We start from the raw sequence: 21,301 nt of genomic DNA on the forward strand, positions 1-21,301 counted from the left end.
AGACAAATTCAACCAAAAAAAATACAAAATGATAATAATCTATACAACAATTTACTGCAAAATAAGAACGCTATTCTGATAACTGTTTTTACTAAAAACTGCATAAGCTTACTTAAGCTGCTCGGAACAAACAACATAAACGCAATAAAATAAAACTGAACAGACAACAATCAAAATTTACGGAATACGGTGATGGTCTGGCCATTAGGCAGATCTGCCTTCACTTCCACGGACTTCACCGGGTTTCCAGCATGTTGCTGGAGGACTTCCTGTAGCGCGGGAGCAGGATTGGCTGGTTGCGCGTCCGCTTGTCCGGCTGCGGCTGCTTCATCCGCCTGTCCCGGGACGATGGGCTGATTAGCATTCATGGTCAGCAAGCTGAAAGCACAATAAAACGCTGACTTAAACTTCCACTAAAGTATACCACAGAAATCGTACACAATTCGGTATTTGAAACCGTTCTGTACAGTAAACACTCACTCCGTAAGATTACTAGAGACAAAAAATAGTTACTAACTTACTGTATGCAGTAGTCAAATCCGAAACTGTGACTGCTGGTGGTGATTACCAAAATAAAAGTGTGAAGCTTAAATTGTGAAATCCCAACACAAAGCAAATCTAATTCAGCACGCTGAAGCTCACAGTCAGCTTTGCAAGCTGCCTTCCTGTAGTACTCGTATTCCGCTGTTGACTTAACGCAGAGCGAGAGAGCCGCTAAAGCCGATTGCGCAGCTGGTCCGATCGGACGTTTACGTCACTTTTGCAGCCTGATGTGCTTTGCATGTACATATACATACTCGTACTGTACTCACGTCTACAGTACGTCGTACGGTACATACAGTGTCATACAGAGCGCAGAGTTGACGTTAAAGCCGACTATTTCGTGAATGCTTTATTTGACAGTTTTAACTATCTTCCGCTCCACAGTAACCTTGCAAGTTAAAAACCTGGAAGATAAGCGTCAGAAATCTGATTTGATGCGAAAATGATCTTTATTTTGGCTTTTAATACACTAATTTTCATGTGCCGTTTTGTGCAAAGTTGGAAAACTATTTGTATAATATAAGACTATAACGAGACTTTTTTAAAGCAAAAAATACACCTTCCTCTACAAGTTCTCAACGATGTTATTATTGTAATGTTATTACAGAAATGTTTCGAGAATGGAAACCGAGTTTTCATGTTGTATTGCTTACTGGGAGTGTGTACGCATACTCCAAGTTTACGATAAATGGTTTTGCTCATACGTATGGAGAATAAAAAATGGAGTTTTCTATTAAATAATCATACACAAATAACAATATAAATACACGGTAATTCTTTAACACCGCGTTACACAGCTGTGGCATTACGGTTGCTTATAGCTAATAAGGTAAATGAAAATATCATAAATATACGGCCGCATAAAATTTGGATGAAAATAAATTATCATTCAGTTTAGTATTTCTTTATGATTATACAAATAGTCAGAGACTTTTATTTCTACTAAATGACTAAAGGTTTGATTCGCTTTAATTCTTTAAAATATCACAAATCCACAGCCTATCGCTCCAAAGAAAATCATAGTGTTTCATTAAAAAAGGCCGAATGCGTGAAAAAACCCGGTAATCAACCATTTTCGCGTCACATTCTCATCACCGACAAAACAAATCGCAAACGGAAAACAATTTGGCTTGCTGCAAAAACACTTATCAAATTATCACAACAACATAAAACCGTAGAACGCCAGTCTATCCCGAGTGATTGCCCGCGCGGAGGCGCTGCTGCGGCGACAGACTGTTAGGCGTGGTCAGGACGAGGAGGTCGAGGCGGACGGTGAAAGGAAGCCGGGTGGTGGGCAGCTGGTGCCGGATCACGGCCACCATGGCCAGCGTGTCCAGCCGCGGCAGGAATTCCATCATGCAGAGATCTTCGTGGTCCACCAGGCCGTTGTCGGCCAGGAGGTTGGCGGCCTCCGGGATCTGGTTCGCCGGGGAGGTGCCGCCGAAGAGGAAGAGGCGATCCTCCACCACGCAGCAGCACATGCGCCGGCGGGGACACGGCACCACGGGACTACTGCCGAATTCTACGAAACAAATTGTGTTACGATTTTTTAAGGGACGAAACCCATTTTATCACCGTCGACCAGTTTTAATTCGGTCAAATAGTACGAGTACTTTTAAAAAATCAGGCTAGTATTAACGGCCGTTAATGCCAGTATTAATAATAAAAGCCACTAAATAATTTTATTCATTATAATAATTAATCTATGAAAATTTATTTACTATTCTGCACATTTAAAATAATACATTTATTTTCGGTTAACAATTTTATTAAGTAATAAAGTACTCAAACAATGTGCAATGCACACATTAATCCACAAGTATTCGTTTTTTATTCTAGACAACTAAAGTAAAACCTTTATTTTCGGTCAACAATTTCGTTAAATACTCAAATACAAGCCTGTCGACAAATTGAGCATTAATAATACAGCAAACATTAGAAATTTATGGGCAACACGTAAATCTTTACTAACGTAGACTACGTAGTAAACGTAGTGCAGTGACCATCATTTAAGCTGTAACTTCGCGCCAATATCGCTCTACCTGTTCCTTTACATGCTGAATTTGTCAACAGGCATGTGCATGTACTACAATCAATAAACTAGTTTTTAAAATTGAATAAGTAAAAGTAAACGCAAATTTCATTTTTCCCTTACTGATCTCGTTCCAGCGCATCAGCCGCTGATCGAACACCCACAGATCGTTGAAATGATCGCGCCCATTGAACCCGCCGAAGATGTGCATGCGGCCCTGGTGGAGGAACGAGGCGTGGGAGCGGCGGGCGGGCGGGGCATACCGCAGGACATGGTGCAGCCAGGCGTTGTGCTCCACGTCGTATTCGTGCAGGAAGTTCTCGTACTTCTCCGTCCCGGTGTGCAGGCCCTCTTCGTCCAGATCGCCGCGGCCGCCCCACAGAAGGAGGTGCCCGTCCACCACCTGCATGGTGGCGAAGTCGCGCGGCATCGGGCGCAGGCCGGCGGGGACGACGTGATGCCAGGTCATGGTGGGGATGTGCAACCGGTACAGCTCCGACGAGAACCGGTCGCCTTGCTCTTCGAACCCACCTGGGAATAAAACATAAAATAGTTGCGCACATAAAGGTCAGTAACGCATTTTATTTTCCTTTCTTTTCTTATTCATTTTATTTTCTTATTCATTTTGTTTTGATTTTATTTTCTTATTTAATTTATTTTCTTATTCATTTCATTGTATTCTAAACTCATTAATTTAGTTTTCCTTCTACTAATTATTTAGTTAACTCACACTTATTTTTATATTAATAATATTATCTGTATTTTACGCCTAATGTTGTACCGTATTTTATATTATTTTAGCAAACGAAAAAAGTTCTGAGGAACCTTTATTTTTAAAAAAAATTGTATCGTTTTTTTTATATTGTTAGTATTAAAGGAAAAAATGTTAGCCTGCGTAGGCATCATCAGTTGTTTTCATCGCTTAAAATCATTAATTATAAATACTCTCGGGAGTCGGTACAGCTTCCACGAAATAAATACTTACTCTCGGTACATCAGTGTGTCAAGTAAAAATAAATAAACAATTCCAATGAAATTATTATGAAATGTTTTTAGTAAAAATGAATGATATCGGTAATAAAAGTAATTAAAGAGCATTACGTAGGGTATTAGAAAATATAAAATAAATAATAGATTAGAACTAAAACCGAAGAAACCTAAAGAAAAACAGCAAAACAAAAACAAATTGCTGCGTACCGAAAATGTACATATCATCGCCGAGGATGGTGGCCGCATGCCCGTCGCGCTTCTCCGGGACGATGCCCTGGACCGCCGGTCGCCACCAGACCGCCCGCTGCGTATCGTACACGTACAGGGTGTTGCAGGCGCCGTCCAGGTCGTTGCGGCCGCCCCAGATCAGCACGCACTGCTGCCAGACGACGGCCGAGTGGCCGTAGCGGTGGAAGGGGACCTGCGATTGCCGGCAGTCCTCGTCAAAGCCGCCGGTGGGCGGCGGCAGGGCTTTCCAGCGCAGGGTGGCCGTCTGCAGGACGTAGATCTCCATCGGCCGATTGGACTCGAAATCCTCACCCGAACAATACCCGCCTATCGACAAAATTAGACTGGTTCAATAATTTTTAAATTAAATATTGTCACTTAAAACAAATGCTAACTTTCCTAGATATTGTATGTCTACTTTTTATATGAGCGCCAGATAATACTGAATTTGTAAAACTGTTAATCATTTTTTAATCAGATGAATTATTTTTAAATATATTAATTATTTTTAATAATTATTAATTATTTTAATTACTATTTTACTTTGAAATTATTTATACTTATTTTTCTTACATTGTTATTACAGTATTAATCATAGTAGTCTAGTAGCATGCCAGCAGGCTGCAAAAATGGAAATAAATACTAGTACATTGCGTTTCTATTTTTCCATATCCTTTGTTTTCTGCCAGATTTTATTCATTTGTACATCGTAAATTAACTGCAATGATTTTCACATCACAAAGTCTAGGAAAATTTTCCTTTTTTCGGTGTATAAAATTGTATTTAGATGAAATACAAATATTTCTAATAATTAATAAGTGACTGATTTTAATGGATCTTAACAGAAATCGTTGTAAAATGGCTACATGCGGCGGAGAATTTCGGAACATCGGTAGCAAACAACACCACTTAAAAATTAAAATGCCAAATTTCCTATTTATATAATTAAGAACCAATTCTTTTTTTAAATTTTAATCATTCAATGTATTTACTACTGAAAAATCAGCGTCTCCCACAATTTTCCATTGCGACAGTACAGTCGAACATCGTTCAAACAGTTTCCTGGAAAGCAAAAACGGTACTTACCAAACGAGTAGATCTTATCGTCAATCGCCTGCAAGAAATCAGGGTCACCCGTTAGGAAACGGATCGTATCAACGGAGAACTTTGCCGCGGACGCATAACGCAGACAAAAATATTTACGCATAACGGCGATAACGCAGACAAAAACTGCCATTTTACGCGCTGTCCTGAAGTACGGTACACAGATATTCGTAACTGCATATTTTTAATAAATACTTCCACTTACCACCGCCGCATGATTGACTTTCTTAGGGCCTCCATCTAGACGCGTTATCCACATGGTGAATTACACGTCCAGGAAAACTTGCGGAAGATCAAGACAGCAACTGCAAAATAATCAACTTCTCCAAAAACGCAAACGAACGAAAATTCAGTCAAAATAAAACAGCGCACTCGATAACATTCCTGTCGATACAGACCACAAAATGCATAGAAGTAACGGGAAATATTAGAACGCGCAGCTACTACAGATAAATGCAACGGGCGTTAGTGCTTCCCAGTATTGTGCCAGCTGTGCCGCTTATGCACTACGGAGAATGCATTACGGCCGCACCACGATATTACATCAGTCATCGGTGATGGTTTTGCTTACTGTTTCCTGTCTTTCTGAGGTTTCGCGAATCTTTCGCAAGGATAGGACTGGCAAATTAACAAACAATGAAAACAGTTACAAATCACAACCTCAGGAAAATCAGTGCAGAAATAGAAATCGGGCTGTCTTGCACAACGACGGTCGACGGATAACTTCACACTTCACAGTCGCTGTACCGAAAACACAATACCGAAAACAGCGTGTCAAAGATTCACCGCTGTGACACGGTCAACTTCACAATCACACAATGAAAATGTTTCAAAATAAAATCGATACTGATTCTAAAAGAATATGAAATTAGAAAATAAGAAAGAATTGCTTTACTTGCAAGTTTGATTTGTTACGTTCGCAAAAAATCAAAACTATTGCAACCGGAAACAAGATGTTGCACATTCCATTCCAGTTCTTCCACATTCCAAACAAGGCCACATTCCATTCCAGTTCCACTACTCCAAGCATTGGGACTGCCACTTCCAAAGCGATAAAAGAGCGGAAGCTAATAATTGACATTTGACAATATAATTGGTTAAAGTGATGTGAGGAATTTTTTATATTAGTGATAATCACACATTTGTTTAATTTTTTAACAATTTTTAGTACGGGAATATCACAAGCGCTAACGAGTAGTAGTTAGTATCTGTAAACTGTAAAGACTAACGGTTGTAATTAAGTACTAATTACAAACGGTCCCGTCTCGTGCGGTCGTGTTTATTAAGACAAATTTTCCTTCGATCGATAACTTCTTTTTCCGACGAAATTCAGTTTCTGTTTTATTGTATTGGGAACTCATGCTATTGTTGAAAACCACAACATGCAATTTTGAGCTAGTTTCTTTAGATTTTTACAATTTCCCCATCAGATATTTAAAAAATTTAAATTCTGGCTCACCGGTGTACGTACGTATAATATTTATTATATTCGAGGTGATTGCGTACAGTTCAGTGCTGAGGCCGTTAGGCGGTATACAGAGAACAGCTGTACGTGTACGCATCGTAGAGGTACGTAACGTAGAGGGTTCCCATTGTACTGTAGTCTACGGAGAGTTTCGGTGCAGAATTTTTTGTAGAGGTGTACGAACGAGGAGGTTTTACTGTGCACACTACGTCGGTGCGCTACATTATGGCGACTTACACTTTGCCGACCACACGCACGACGCCGATCGTCACGAGGGTGAAACCTAAGAAACCTACGAAAAAAAACCTAAGAATCGGAAGAAACTTAAGAAAATCTAAGAGGTCCAAGAAAACTAAGAAGTTTAAGTAACCTAAGAAAGTCTAAAATTACTCTATGACGACTTCGTGTTTTACGTAGTACTAGTGACGGTTGACCAATTTCGTGGACGAAATGCATGACGGGTCACCGTACCAAACACGGCAGCATCAAGAACACACCGTCAACGATAACAGTGCTTCTCTGTCAGCTGAGTTTCTACCGGTTTGACTATCGAGTATCGACTCCGGCTGATCAGGGCAGAACGCTGGAGAGTGTCGGAACTGCGGCTATGCCGCGCCCTACTCCGGCGTCGGTGAGTCTTCAAGAAGACCTTCCGTGCAACATGAAGCAAGCTTTTCACCAGTCCATTCCGTTTTCGGGTACACTGATTTCGGACTACTCACTACCCATTACCCAGTATAGTGAAAGTAGACATGACTCATGAGTGTTCCTGCCCGAATCCATACCAGAAACCTGTGAAACCACCACCACGAAAAGTCCTCATCCCGTAAAGGTCAACTTCTGTAAACAAATTAAAAGTGGTAGGATACCAACAAGGGAAGTGCACCGCTTCAGGCTAGCACTATATGCCATTCAAGAGACAACATAAATGCCATTTTGTAATATTCTGTACTTCCCATGGCACGGTTAGTACACGTTACGTTTTTCCGGAAATGAGGTTTGACTTGTAGTTGTTTGATGTACATTCCTTATCGTTAGTATCACACCGTATCCCGCACTGTATGTATCTCTCATGTATCTTACAAATTTGCTACTTTTCTTTAATCACTGCCGTATCCCACTGTATTTGTGCAGTATCCTTTACGCATTTCGAAAGTATTCCACTAGGAAAATTATCCGGATACTTGACAGATGCTCGACGGATACACTAAGGTACATTGGGATGCTGCAGTAAGGGATAACATGTTTTTGTTTACCGCCAATTAATAATAATATTATATAGATACTAGTAGACCCCGCGCAAACTGCGCGGAACAAATCAGCTACAAATAATTTACGTTATATACAGGCTGCTCTAAGACTCAAATTATGATTGAGATACTGTACTAATAGGAAGAATACGGATCATAATTACAAATTCTATATTTTAAATTCGATTATGTGTTGCAACTTGCAAGTGTACTGGTAAAATTACCTATACTTCTACGGTAGTATGGCTGACACCGCGCAAAGTGCGCAGAGGAAATCGACTGCTGCCTGATGATAAATGCAGTTAAAATAAAAATTAGCGCATTTGCTAATACAGTTAACTTCGCTGACAAAAACTAAGTTATTACCGAATTACCGTAATTATCGAATTTGCACCTCCCCGCATAATAAGGCACTATCCGTAATAAGTAAGCCCCCTCCCATAACCCGTTTGAAAAATAGCTCCTCCCCGAATCTGCCTCCCATGGGGGTGTTATTAAATGTTAAGCGCCACGAAATGATAGATATAAGGCCAATTGCTTCATAATAACTGCTATGATGTAATTAATAAACAGTAAACGGTCACAAAAATAATTCGGTGCTATGCTTCAGAATGCTGCTCGTAAGGTTCTGAAACTGCAAACACCGGTATCTACTGCGTTCATTTTCAATGGAACAGAATGCGCAGTTGTTTGAAAATAAACGTCCACTTCTGAAAAATACCGTTTGAAAAATAGTACCACCCCCAGAAATAACGCCTCCTCCCCGAAATAAGATCCCCTACTCCAGGACGTTTGAACTTTTGCACCCCAGGGGTGCAAATTCGATAATTACGGTAAGTGATTTTTTTCCAGCGGCAAGTGGCAATCCCACACCAACTAACTACTTAATACTTAACTAACTATAAAAGGTTCAATTGTTGCAGTCTTGCAGAGCTGGCTGATAAACTGTAAGAAAAAAACTGCCAAACGATGTCTCACTTGATTGCTGCTCCTCCTGCTTAGCGAGCTCCGCTCGCGCAGCAGCTCCGTTTCGCCTTCTGTAAATATCCGTTTTTCATTACTAATTTTAAAAATACCGTCTTTCATCGGTATAATACGAAACTAAAGAAACAGTGTCAACAGAGAAATGATTAGGTTAAAACTACCGCAAAACACTGCCTTTTACCTAAGTATCAAGCAGCCACCGTCATCCCGCAGCTACTTGATAATTGGTACTGCCAGGCTGCCAGCAAGATTCGCGACGCATGCAGCTCTCACTTGGGACACTTCCCTAAGTTCCCTGGGTCGTTTGTGCGTTCGGTTGTCAAAATAACTTAAATCTTTCTTGTGCCTAAATTTTTATTATCCTTAAACCCACCGCTGTTAATATAATGTTTCTTAAAGCCATTGCAGACCAAATACATCAAAACAAACAAAATTTTTCGAATTTTGTTTCACGATATAACCCGCGCAAGCTCTGCAGCAAGGCAGTTACTTTAAGTCTTCGCTGATTGGTTGTGTTGGGGTTCCGTAGACTTTGTATGATAGGGTTTTTTACAGTTTTCTCTCAAACGATGTTTGTTTTTTGAAATCCGAAAGTTGCGGGCTCATCTACGAAATCAGCGCTATCGAATGATCCGTAAATGTTGAATATTGATCCACTCTGCGATTCTGGGGGATTTGACAGACACACTGATCACGCCCCCTCTTAATCTTTTATTATAAAGGATTATATACGAGTACATGCCTGTACATCGGGACAGCTGGTGTATACTTACGAAAAAAAAATTATAACACCCAAAGTTGTTTTCCCCGGGATACACGAAGGATACTAGTACCTACTCGGGTAGAAGATAAGATACGGTGGGATACTGTGGCTTTCGAAGTTGGTACTCATGGAAACATCAGTTACGATTAGTATCCTGCACGTTACTGCGTATAGCGAATACTGTTAATATAGTCATATGACTCATATCATTCTGTATTTTAAACTAGGGTATCCCGCAGTACCCTCGTAGTATATTTTGTAGATCGTCCATGTATCCCGTTAATTTTCTTAGGTTTTTCGGCTTCCTTATGTTTCTCAGGTTTTCTTACAGTAGTCAGGTGTTGTGGTGGTATACTTATATGTTTTAATACGTAAAGGATATAGCAGAGAAACTTTAGGATGCGAAAATGAACAAAAAGGTACGAAAATTGTGAGGATACATGAGGGATACGCAGAGGAAACTGCGCGATACTATCGCCCGTTTTCTAGAGAAGTGAAGACGGGAAAACCGGTTTTATCGTGTGACCAATGTGGGCAAAACTCGCATGACGGGCTGACGGCATACAAATGATACTGATGGCACCATCGGCATACTGACGGCACCATCGGCCAGGCGGTCCGACGAAAACCGAAGTGTACCGTATGTACTCGTTGCCTGAGAGTAAATTTCGAAAGATGACGAGTGACGACACATTCGAATTTCAGACTGACGGTTGTGCAGACTGACGGAGGCGTAATACGAGTACTAAGCGCATCGGCCAATCACAACTCGTATAATATCCGCATACGCCACAATTTTTCGGCGGGCGTACGCTGTATGAGGCTGAGTCTATAAAAAGCTTCTGCTGGTATCACTTGCAAAATTAGTCGGTCTCTGCAGACTTTGAAAGGAAAGCTCCGAGCTGCCCGTGATTTCCCTGTAAGTTGGGGAATTTTCGCTTTTGTTGGCTGACCAAAAGTGCATTCGTGTGATACTACTTAAAATTACCGATTTACTTGTTTGTGTTATTTGTGGCATACGGGAAACGTTTTTGCGTTAATAATATTGTTTATGTGTTAATACTGTGGAGCGAGTTTAACGGTCGCACGCGCGCCGTGGTGAATTTCCTGGTGCAACGAATTTTAATAAAAGCGCGCGGTGTGGAATGACAGGAATGTGATCCTTTGTATTACGATTACGTCAATGCGGATGTTGTGGTTTTTCAATAATATCTGCCGTCTGTTAGCGCGTACTGCAGTGCAGTTATCAGATCTACCAAGAGATATAAACAAAAGACTGTAAATCCATTGCACAAAAGAAGCCAGAACTGGGTGCGCCCGTCTGCATTCTGCTAAAGTTGCCTTTTCCGCTTTAAAGCCTACCGTACGAGCTAATTTATTTAGCTGCATATGCCAAATAATTTTCTTCCTTAAATGGTACATATTCTGTATTATTATTTTATTTTGAATTTTTTTATTATTTTATTCTATATTTGTTACCATGTTGTTCTTAATTTATTATTATACTTTTGGAAATTATTTTATCCTGAATTTACCATTTATTCTGTAATTTATTTTCCATTATGATTATCAAGCAAACGATTATTTTCTTTTCATTTTATTGATCATTCATCGCTGCATCGTTCGCTTTACACGTGAATTAAACCACCTCAAAAACCGCCACGAAATCATCCCTACACATTTTCCCACCGCGTCATCGCGCGGCCGCCGCGTTGCCCAACCGAAAGAGGTGAAGAAGAAGAAAAAACAAATAAATCGAGGAGAGAGAGTAGAGAAGAAAAAACCACGAATCAACTGGTTGTGTTGTGGAAATCTTCCGCGAAAATCTCCTCTCCCGCCGCGCGCGAATGTTCTGCATGAGGTAGTCGCCGCCCGCACAAAAACACATCCGTCATCTTTTTCTCGCATCAAAATGACCATTACAATTCAATGCGCGCGCGCCAGACAACAGAGAGAAGAACGCGAGAGAGAGAAGAAAAAGAACGCAATTTTAGTCAAAAATAAAGAAAACGTCGTCGTCGCCCCGCCCCCCATCGTCGCCACTGTTTTGACTGGATTCCCGATGCACACATGACACGAATATAAATTCCCGACAATATAATCAACACGCTGCGCTGGATTTATTTGTCCCGAATTTTTCAGCCCATCGAATTATTTTCCGAATTTTTCCATCAATTATTTGTCCCAATAGTTGTCGATTTTCGCGTTCAGTGCAGCGCGTTGGCCGGGGTGGCCGCGCTGGCGCCCGTCATTTGCGGGATGCTGCTGCTGTTGACGGAGGCGGCCTTCTGCTTCAGCAGCGTCCAGTCGAACACGTAGTCGTACTGGTGGTTGAGGGTGCGGAAGAGGATACGGAATAACTGCCGCAGATACATGTAGTCGGGCGCTTCTTCGAAGCGCAATCCGCGACAGTAGTTCAGATACATGGCGAATTCAGCCGGATAGCCCTGTAATCATTTATCCAATTTATACCGATTATTTACTGTGAAAAATCCTCTTCAACGTTCAGTGAATAATTTACCGATAAAAATAAAATTTAAAAATAAAATTTGCAACCACATAGATTTGTCATTTGCACATAGTAATAATAATATCATTATCTGTTAACGAAATTTTAAAAAAATTATATACTACAGAAAGAGCCTCTTTAATGCTGAAATAATAGAGCAACAATTATTATAAATCAGTAAAAATTAAAAATCACAGCTCTGATAACTTTGCACGAATATTAAACACAACAACAAATAAATATAATTACCCACTGAAATTTGAATAACTGTTTACAAAAGCTGCAACATAAAAAGATCATTTAACACCCAATTGAAACAGAAATCACTAAATAAAATTTAAACAATCTATTAATAAAGCACGCGAAATCAAAACAAAATTAATTCTTATACTTACTTATACCACAAAACATGTTGATTTTTAAAATGTTTTAGCAATCACGTAAATTATTAATAAAAAATAAATGTCAGCTGATGTACGATGGCTACAAGCACCGCTGACGCCATTATGAAAATTTTGACAACACGGCCGGATGCATTCCGACCCATCCACCATGAATTTAAAAGAAGCCCCAATTCTTCAAATGGAGAGAAAAGGGGGAAATTTTGTAAACCTACGATTCTTAAATATTACCCATACCAGCTGATAAATTTAACAACAATTTTTAAACGAGCATTAACTGAATATAACGAACAATAACGACATCATCAACAAACAAAATTATTCGAAAAAATTTAAAACAAATTGCTGAAAATTCAATAACCCAGAAAATGCATGGTCCGTACCTTGCAGAGCGTTTCCACTACAGTGGTCATCTTGCGCTCGCTAATCTTCTCGTACTTCTGCTTCTTATTGGCGGCCTTGAGGCCCTGCCAGGGCAGACTGCCGCGGTTGAAGTACATCATCACGTAGCCCAGAGATTCCATATCGTCACGACGACTGCAACAACCAGCATCTTTACTTTTCATGCCGCATTGGCTATTGATTCGCCGGCTCTGACATCATCGCCGCCTTCCAGCTGTTCCACAAAATATTATCCAAATTCGAAAGAACTCACCTTTGTTCAATGCCGAGGTGAGCGTTTATGGAGGCATACCGGGCCGTCCCGGTCAAATTCTTATCTTCCCGATAGGCAATATGCTGGCGCGTGCGACTATCGCGGTACTTCTTGGCCAGACCGAAGTCAATTAGAAAAAGCTGCAATGAACATCAGGCAACTCAAATTAATTCAGAATTTAATTCCCAACTGTTCCGAATTAATTTCGATTTTTTTCGACTGGTTCTCAGGTCACTGGAATTTCAAATATGATAAATTCCTGATTATTAAGTATGCTATGAACATTCCGAATTAATTTTTCAGAACCCTTTCTTCATTAATGAATTTTAAATTGAATTAATTCCTATTAAATAAGCACATTATAATTATTCCGAATAATTAAGCTTTTTTCGACTGTTTCTTCCATCACTTAAATTTTAAAAATAATTTATTCCTAATTATTAAGTACACTGTAATCAGTTCGAATTAAGTCAGATTTTTTTTCCGACTACTTCTTCCGTTACTTCAAGTTGAACTTCAATTAATTCCTAATTATCAAAATATTAACACACTGTACAGTGTACAGATACTCGTACCATAGTATCGAATTAATTCAGATTTTCCAGAAAAACTTCTTCCACGATCTCAATTTTAAATTGAATTAATTCCTACTTAATCAACTTAAGTATTATATTTCCCGAATTAATCACAGTTACTGGAATTGATAATGATATCGAAAAATGCGATTATCATATCAACAATTTCAAACCAAAAACGCGACAATATTCCGCACGTAACATTCATAAAAACTATAAGAAAACGTGACGAATTAATTTACGCAGTAATATGCTAAAATGTCAATAATCCGGAAACGAACAGCCAACACACGTGACCGCAATCCAACGAAACACGGCTGCATCATTATCACGAAAAGTCATCTCCATCTTCCAGCAATTACCAAAATTAAATTAGTCAATTTTTAAATCGATCAAATTCCCAGACCCAACTGATTTTCCGCGCAAAATCATTACACGTCTAAAATAAAATCACCGAGAAATTCCACCCGTGACCGAGAAAAAAAATCTCAAAAATCCCCTTTTTCCCTATATACAAAATCCCCATAATCCTCCAATTAGCTAATGACCAAATTCCCCTTCAAATCTGCGTGATGGGATTATCCATTATGCAGGAGCTTGCACCAGCACGTACACGCGGCGAAAACAGACCCGATAACGCACAACAGCGCCTCCATGCACACCGGGAAATGCCGGTGCATTCCGGGAAAATCAATCACACCAGCTGATCCCATTCTGAGCGCTTTCTCCCTTTCTCCCGCACCGCCTGATCTCTGACGGCGGAAAGCCGAAACCTCTCCCCGACCCCGGCACCGGGAACTGTTTTTCCCCCTGCTTCCCCGTCAAACGGAAGTGCCGAGCGAAACAGTCATCCCTTGTTGCGGCTGATCCAACTCCATCATGATTTTTCCCCAGAAAAATGCCCCTTTGACAAATTAATTAACTTCTCGCAGAAGCGAGCTATTCTGCCCTTTTTCTCGCAATTATAAAATCAAACGATAACGCAGTTTTCCAAAATACGTGATACGTAATGTGAGAAAATGACATCGCAAATCGTTTATAATTTTTCAGCGAATTATGAAGCTCCCATTTGAGTTAATTTTATTATAATGCATGTATTAAAGAATGTTTGGTATATCAGCAGTTATTTATGCGGTTTAACAACACGGAATTTCCACAGCATTTCTTATCATTATCTGCATTTCCTTCAAACAGTAAGTACCCTGTAATTCAGGAGATATTCGTAAATTTAAAAAGTAATTTTCAAAAAGAATGACATCTTTATTATCAGCATTTTTTCAAAAACAACGATCAGTAATTTAACAATTATTTAAGCAATTCATCCCATTTTATTTCCCGAAAGATTTTTCAAAATGTTTTTCTTCCTTATCCCGTCTTTCTTCCAACAGTGCCTGGTCAGCTGCGAGCGATTTCTTAATTTAATAATTAATATGACAACAAGAATCAAATTTTTAAAAGGAAACACAACGTGGTTCTTTCTGGAAATTTATTTTTAATTTAATTTTCTCCAGTTAATTAGCCCAATCTCATCCTGTAACGCATCGTTTCCCTTTCAATTAGCCCGTTTACATTGGAGACGGCAACCATTCTGCCACGATCCGTCAACAGTCAGCCGCTCATTAATCACCCGACGAAGACCAGACCACAAAAAAACAGTCCCACAATTGATAATTAAACGACCCGCTACATGTATAACACGCAGCCAGCGGAAGTGCCCATCAGGAGCTGTACATTCTCCCGCTTGGCAACCGTCGTACAGATCAACAGCCGGCCTGACATTTATGCTCATGACATCTATTTCTCCCCCTGTGTCGGTCATTTACCCAGGCCGCGCAAAAGAGGAAACGGTGTTTTTCTTCGGCTGCATGTACAGTACATGCGAAAAGTCATTACCGAAAATCCGACAACATCGCGTCGAAGCGATTAAATCAACAGTCATTAAAATCGGTGGATTTTCCGAGAAAATCTTCACGTGAAATCACTGACACCACAAACTGATACAAGGGCGTCGCAAATTATCAGAAAAATATTAAAAATCACAAGCGTCAACAATTATTAGAAAAATATTAAAAAATTACAAGCGTCGAAAATTATTAGAAAATATTAAAAAATTACAAGCGTCGAAAATTATTAGAAAAATATTAAAAATTATAAGGCGTCGATAATTATTAGAAAAATATTAAAAATTATAAGCGTCGAAAATTATTAGAAAAATATTGAAAATTACAAGCGTCTAAAATTATTAAATCATCTTTGTGAATAAAAATTTAAATAATGAAACGATTCAACCGGAATAAAAATGTAAAAATAATTCGCCAAGTAATTTTCGGAAATTTCCCCATGTTATTATCAAATAAAAAAATCACAGATTGATTGATTCTAAAATTACGACAATAATAAAAAATAATAAAAATGATTTGAAAATTGATCTAATCGAATTGCAGCAGTGAAAGGGAAAAAAGGAAAACACAATCCCGTAAACAAAAAAGGAGCGATAGCTATACAAAGCGTACAAGAAAAATTCAAATAATAAAAAAATAAGTACCTTAAATATTCATTAATAAATTCTAAAAAGCAAACAAATTCCAAGAAATCCGCGACTACGTCGAAAAATCACAAAACCAAACACCAACTGACAAGAATCACAAGCACAACAAAACGAAACAAAACAAACTCCCCGGGGGCGTTTTCTCGGCTGACAACAGCGATCAGCAGTTCGGACGAAGGAAAATCACCACACCACAACAAAAATTCCCCGTTTTCTTTACCTTATTACAATGCCGTCCAATGCCCATGAGAAAGTTATCGGGTTTAATGTCGCGATGGATGAAATTGCGATTGTGGACATACTCCACACGAGCAATCATCTGCAACGGAGAAAAACAACATACAGCACACATTACAGCGTCATTTTTAAACCGGTATTTACGTATTAAAAAACCCGTTGCGCCGCCAGCCACCCACCGGGCCGCATACAGATACCAACGGACCCGTTTTGCCTCTTACGTAAGCCGCTTAACGATGCTGACTGATCGCACGCGCGCGCGAGGGGGAGGGAGAAGCCAACAAGAGGGAAGGATAACGAGTTTGTTAATAAATAAAAAAAAAACGCCGAGTCAGCAGAAAATTCCTGCTTCACTTTTGTACGCTTCAGTCAATTTTTCCTCATAGCTATTAATTATCCTATCAGCCTGCGGGTAAAATTCAATTAAAAACCAGTTAATTTTTATACAAGGAAATTAAGCCCTTAATTTTGAGCGGTTTAATTGAGGAAAAATTCACAGAAAATCGACGCTGTTAGGATTAATGTCTGTCACGTTAAAATTTGCCGGCAGAATTGGATTATTCAAACTTTCAGCCAAAGTTAATTAGTTTTATAAGGAAATTAATCGCATTAATTTTGTGCAGTTTAATTTCACAAATATTCCCAGAAAATCGACATTCGTAGAATTAATGTCTGACAAATGCAACTTCACCGGTAGATCAGGCAAATTATAAAAAAACCAATTAATTTTTATCCGGGAATTAAACAGCTAATTTTCAGCGATTTAATTTTTAAAACAAATTTCCAGAAAATCGACGCTGTTAGGATTAATGTCTGTCCCGCTAAAATTCGCCGACAAAAGAGGATTACACAAACTTTCAGCCAAATTTAATTACTTTTTAAGGAAATTAATCGCATTAATTTCATGCATTTTATTCGAACAAAACTTCCCAGAAATTCGATACATTATTGGAATTAATGTCTGTCAAAGGCGAATTCGCCTGCGGAAACTGCAATTCGAATCTCAAGTTAACAGCAAATCGGTTAACGAATCAAGTGAAAATCCACATATAAATAAATTAAATCATTTTAAGATCGATCGCATAATGTTTGTATGAGATAATTCCTAACGCGGGTTATTTATTTACAAAAAATTACAATAAATTTCGTAATAAACGGCTCTCCACCACATTTTCCGCAATTATATAACAGGTGCTTTTCAGCCAATTCAAAAACACCATCTGTCAACGTGTGCTGTATGTGATGCGTAAATAATTTCCGAAATACTGACACGTATCAGCCGCATAACACGTACGCGGTCAGCAGCACCGACGGTCCTTCCGGTGCAAAACATCCTTACATAAATAGGTAAATACTTGATGACATTATTGACCAAATCCCTGACTGATCCGTGAATAATGTACGTTTTAATTAAAATAAAAATCCCTGTTGACGACGGAATGACGGGAAAATATATTAAAAATCATTATTCGAGGAAAAACAGGTTCTTTAATCATTTAAATAAATATTAAAATTCAGAATGGCAGCGGTACCTGATCAGCCAGCATGAGCACGGTTTTGATCGTGAAACGGCGCCCGCAAAAATTGAAGAGATCCTCCAAGGATGGGCCCAGCAAATCCATAACCAGGACATTGTATTCGCGTTCCGTGCCGAACCACCTACGAGGAACAAATCACGATTAAATTCAACAACAACACACGCACATGTTAGATATTCATATTAATAACGGAATATTTTTATTCAAAAAAAGAAATAATTCCCAACAAAAACGGGTATTTATTCAGTTTTATGATTCTTATCCTTCAAAATATTATTATAATCATTAATCACCATTACTTAAAAAAAAGGTTTTTCTTATTTATTTTCACTGTTTATTTTATTTTTTAGCTTCTGTTTATTTCCAAGAAAATTTCTGAGAAATTATACACACTAATAATTCGCAAAAATCAATCATTTCCAACAAACAATGTGTTCTTAGTCCGTTTTATCTTCCAAAATATTAATATTATCATTATTATTTTTTAGACGTTTTTATGTTTCTTATTTTATTCTTTATTCTTTATCCTTATTAATTGTTTTATCCTTATTCTTTATCCTTTATCCTTATTAGTCTTGTTCTCTATCCTTATTTATTTTCGTTTTTTCTTGCTTCTGTTTTATTTCAAATAAAATTCCTGAAAATCATGGACCGATGACAAAAAACCCATTTCTTCATTTAACGACCGGTTGTTGTCGTGTTGACAGAAAAATGTCCGCCACAAGGAGAGTGCTTTCTCTCTTGCAACCTCCGGAATCACGGAGGGCCGCGCGCGCAGTGCCGCTTGAGCTGCGCAGCGCCATTTGACGAGTAATTATCGCGACCCATCTCAACCGTCAGACGGGGTGTACTCAAGCTACATGCAATTTGCGACTAAATACACTTTCAAGGTCTTATGACTCTACAGCAACAGCAGCATCATAAACCCTTCGTGTGCGCTCTCGTACCTTTTAACGACCCACCGACATCCACACCGGTGGAAACCAGAACAACAGCCCATTAAAAACCGTCGCAAGGGAGACGCAGAGAAAAATACCGCTCAATAACAAGGCTAATCGGCACATCCGCACATAACAAGGCTAATTGCTCCTAATTCCTATCGATTGCGGGGGTTTTTATTCCTTTTTGCTTGTGGGATTACGTAAATAAATCGTCTCGCTAATTCTCGTAAAAATGTTCTAAATATTCCTATAAAATCACGTCAAATATTCCAGTAAAATGTTCCTACCAATTAAATTCGTAAAACTCTTAAATAAAACATTCCTATAAGTCACATTAAATATTCAACTTAATTAAGAAGTTATTAACAATTTTATGTGAGTTATCTGCGGCAATATTCAATTTTTTACCACTTTTTAAAGGTTATATTCTTCCCAAAAACTTGCCTAACTGCAAAAATAATTTTTTTCCGATGAAATTTATTTCCTGCATTTCAGATTCATTTGTAATTCTTTAAATAATGTTTGCTAATTATTTTTCTAATCCATCAATGAAATATTATTAATTCCAAAAAAATTGTTTAACGTCGAAGAAAGTACCTATTTTCCATTAGAATTTATTTTCTACGTTTTAAATTCAGATTTAATTCTGTAATAATTTTTTTTAGTTAGATCCCCAATTAATTAATGCACTATTAATCAATCCATAATTTTATTCGAAGCGCGACGTTGCGATATTCATCGGAGAAGACAAAGAACGCTTAACCGTTGCTGTCTAGCACAGCACTCAATTAATTATTCAACCATTCAACCTGATTTTCTTCCGATTCAATAAACAGCCACCTTAGCATCGCGAGAATGAAGCCCCGCTTCACCCTAATCACTGCTGCGCATGAAAAACCTCCCCAAGCTAACATCAGCGTGTGCTGCAGAAGGCAAAAAGCGACTGCAGACGATGATTATTAAATCATCTGATTTGATAATACCCAGAAAATTACGACTGCCAAACAGATGACGCAACCCTACCCTCCTGACAAAACGTGTGCTGTAAACAAATCGACAGTCCCCCTGTGGAGTGTCTGTATACTAATTAGTATGGAAATTAACTGATTAAGAAAGGATGCGTCGCGGTTGTCAACAAGGACAGCGAGAAAATAAAATATTTATAAAAAATCGAAGAAAATGTGCGTTAGGTTCGTTAACACTGCCTGCAACTGTTCGTTCGCAAATCCAGCTGGCAAATATTTTTTCCTACACTCCTAGATTAATCTGGATAAAGTAAACATCAACTGACCAGAAAATTTGAAATAAATGAGGGAGAAACAGCTGAACACACGCAGAGAAGCTAATTTTAGTTTCGAACTGTACGCGCTGTATTGTTTCCTTGTACTAGATCTACATTAAACAGGTGACACACACAGCGAAATCTCGAGCGCCGCTCTAATTTCCCATACCGTAGTTCCCTGATTCGACAGAAACGGGGTCGCTGATATCATAGAAACTAATAAAATAACTCATCAAGAAAAATAAATTTTTTTTAACTATTTCAAGGAGGAAAAGTAAAAAAAGGATGCAAAAACAGCAGCGCGACGGCGTCTGCAGCCGATTTACGTAAGACTTCCTCTGTAGCGTAAATAAACCCCCCGCACACACTGCCTTCCCTGTACCCGCATTGTTCACGGCCCGGTTAGTAGCGTGTGCACTACAGGGACGGCGCGGTGCCGCGCAGCACTTACCGAATATGAGGAATCCCCACACCACCTTGCAGGATTTTGTACAGTTTAGACTCGTAGAGCAGCTGCGGATGGGCTGCCGTTTTGGGCTCCAATTTCACGGCCACCTCCTCCCCGCTGGTGATACTGATCCCGAGGTATATATCCCCAAAGGATCCCCCGCCGATCTTCCGGACCAGACGGTAGCGTCCAGCGACGATGAATTCACCGCGGGCCACAATTCCCAGATTGTTCATTTCCCCGGCCAGCTTTCCTTCGGTTCTGCGGAATTAACCAACGGACGGTTAGTACATAGGCGTTGGAGTGGTCGTCCTCCTCCGTTCACGCGGATCCTGGCCGAGGTGGTGGTGGAATAGGAGAGAGGAGAAACGGGGAAAGGGTCATATCATAGCACATGGATTTTTATTTTTTCGCTCGTTAACACACACAGTATACACAGCACAGTATAGGCAACAACAGCAGCGTTCGACGCACACATAAGCGAGAGGAGCCTAGAGACGAAGCACTGCGCAGCACACTGCCACACGCGTTGCCTTGCACCAGTGCACACGCTGCCGTGCTGCCAGCCCATTGGACTGCACCGGCTCTGCGGCGCCTTGGTGATGTCAGAACACACAGTGTGCGTGGCTGTTCGGTATCGCTATCGGTGATTGAACTTTCCAGCCGCGTGTCGACGTCACAAAGAAAAGGGGATTGATAATCTGCATTTATCCGATATCGGCTGCAGGATGTGAACAACATAACATTCTCTTCCCCCCTAATCTTTAACAGGAAAATTACATTTTATCTCCACACAATTTACTGACAG

The 21,301-nt window shown here is 39.4% G+C and overlaps 2 protein-coding genes across 2 annotated transcripts; both read right to left on the reverse strand.

The window, feature by feature from the left end:
• Positions 1-1,500: 1,500 nt before the first annotated feature.
• LOC129598821 (kelch domain-containing protein 3-like) lies at positions 1,501-5,823 on the reverse strand. Its single transcript, XM_055496888.1, has 6 exons — positions 5,469-5,823; positions 5,103-5,202; positions 4,880-4,907; positions 3,773-4,120; positions 2,699-3,106; positions 1,501-2,065 (listed from the first exon to the last, which is right to left on the reverse strand). The coding sequence occupies exons 2-6, from the start codon at positions 5,154-5,156 to the stop codon at positions 1,731-1,733; spliced, it is 1,173 nt and encodes a 390-aa protein (XP_055352863.1). The 5' UTR covers positions 5,157-5,202; positions 5,469-5,823; the 3' UTR covers positions 1,501-1,730.
• A 5,117-nt stretch (positions 5,824-10,940) lies between these two features.
• LOC129598848 (casein kinase I-like) lies at positions 10,941-21,007 on the reverse strand. Its single transcript, XM_055496924.1, has 6 exons — positions 20,497-21,007; positions 17,817-17,943; positions 16,268-16,366; positions 12,925-13,064; positions 12,653-12,806; positions 10,941-11,806 (listed from the first exon to the last, which is right to left on the reverse strand). The coding sequence occupies exons 1-6, from the start codon at positions 20,727-20,729 to the stop codon at positions 11,567-11,569; spliced, it is 993 nt and encodes a 330-aa protein (XP_055352899.1). The 5' UTR covers positions 20,730-21,007; the 3' UTR covers positions 10,941-11,566.
• Positions 21,008-21,301: the final 294 nt, after the last annotated feature.

This window comes from Paramacrobiotus metropolitanus, unplaced genomic scaffold, assembly GCF_019649055.1.
Source record: "Paramacrobiotus metropolitanus isolate TYO unplaced genomic scaffold, Prichtersi_v1.0 Parri_scaffold0000130, whole genome shotgun sequence".
Taxonomy (NCBI): domain Eukaryota; kingdom Metazoa; phylum Tardigrada; class Eutardigrada; order Parachela; family Macrobiotidae; genus Paramacrobiotus; species Paramacrobiotus metropolitanus.

Coding starts and splice junctions, on each gene's coding strand:
- LOC129598821 (XM_055496888.1), bottom strand. CDS start 5,156: ATGTGGATAACGCGTCTAGATGGAGGCCCTAAGAAAGTCAATCATGCG. Junction 3,107..3,772: donor CGATGATATGTACATTTTCG/GTACGCAGCAAT, acceptor TTTTATTCCCAG/GTGGGTTCGAAGAGCAAGGC. Junction 2,066..2,698: donor GATGCGCTGGAACGAGATCA/GTAAGGGAAAAA, acceptor TTTGTTTCGTAG/AATTCGGCAGTAGTCCCGTG.
- LOC129598848 (XM_055496924.1), bottom strand. CDS start 20,729: ATGAACAATCTGGGAATTGTGGCCCGCGGTGAATTCATCGTCGCTGGA. Junction 17,944..20,496: donor GTGGGGATTCCTCATATTCG/GTAAGTGCTGCG, acceptor TGTTCCTCGTAG/GTGGTTCGGCACGGAACGCG. Junction 12,807..12,924: donor CACCTCGGCATTGAACAAAG/GTGAGTTCTTTC, acceptor TGGTTGTTGCAG/TCGTCGTGACGATATGGAAT.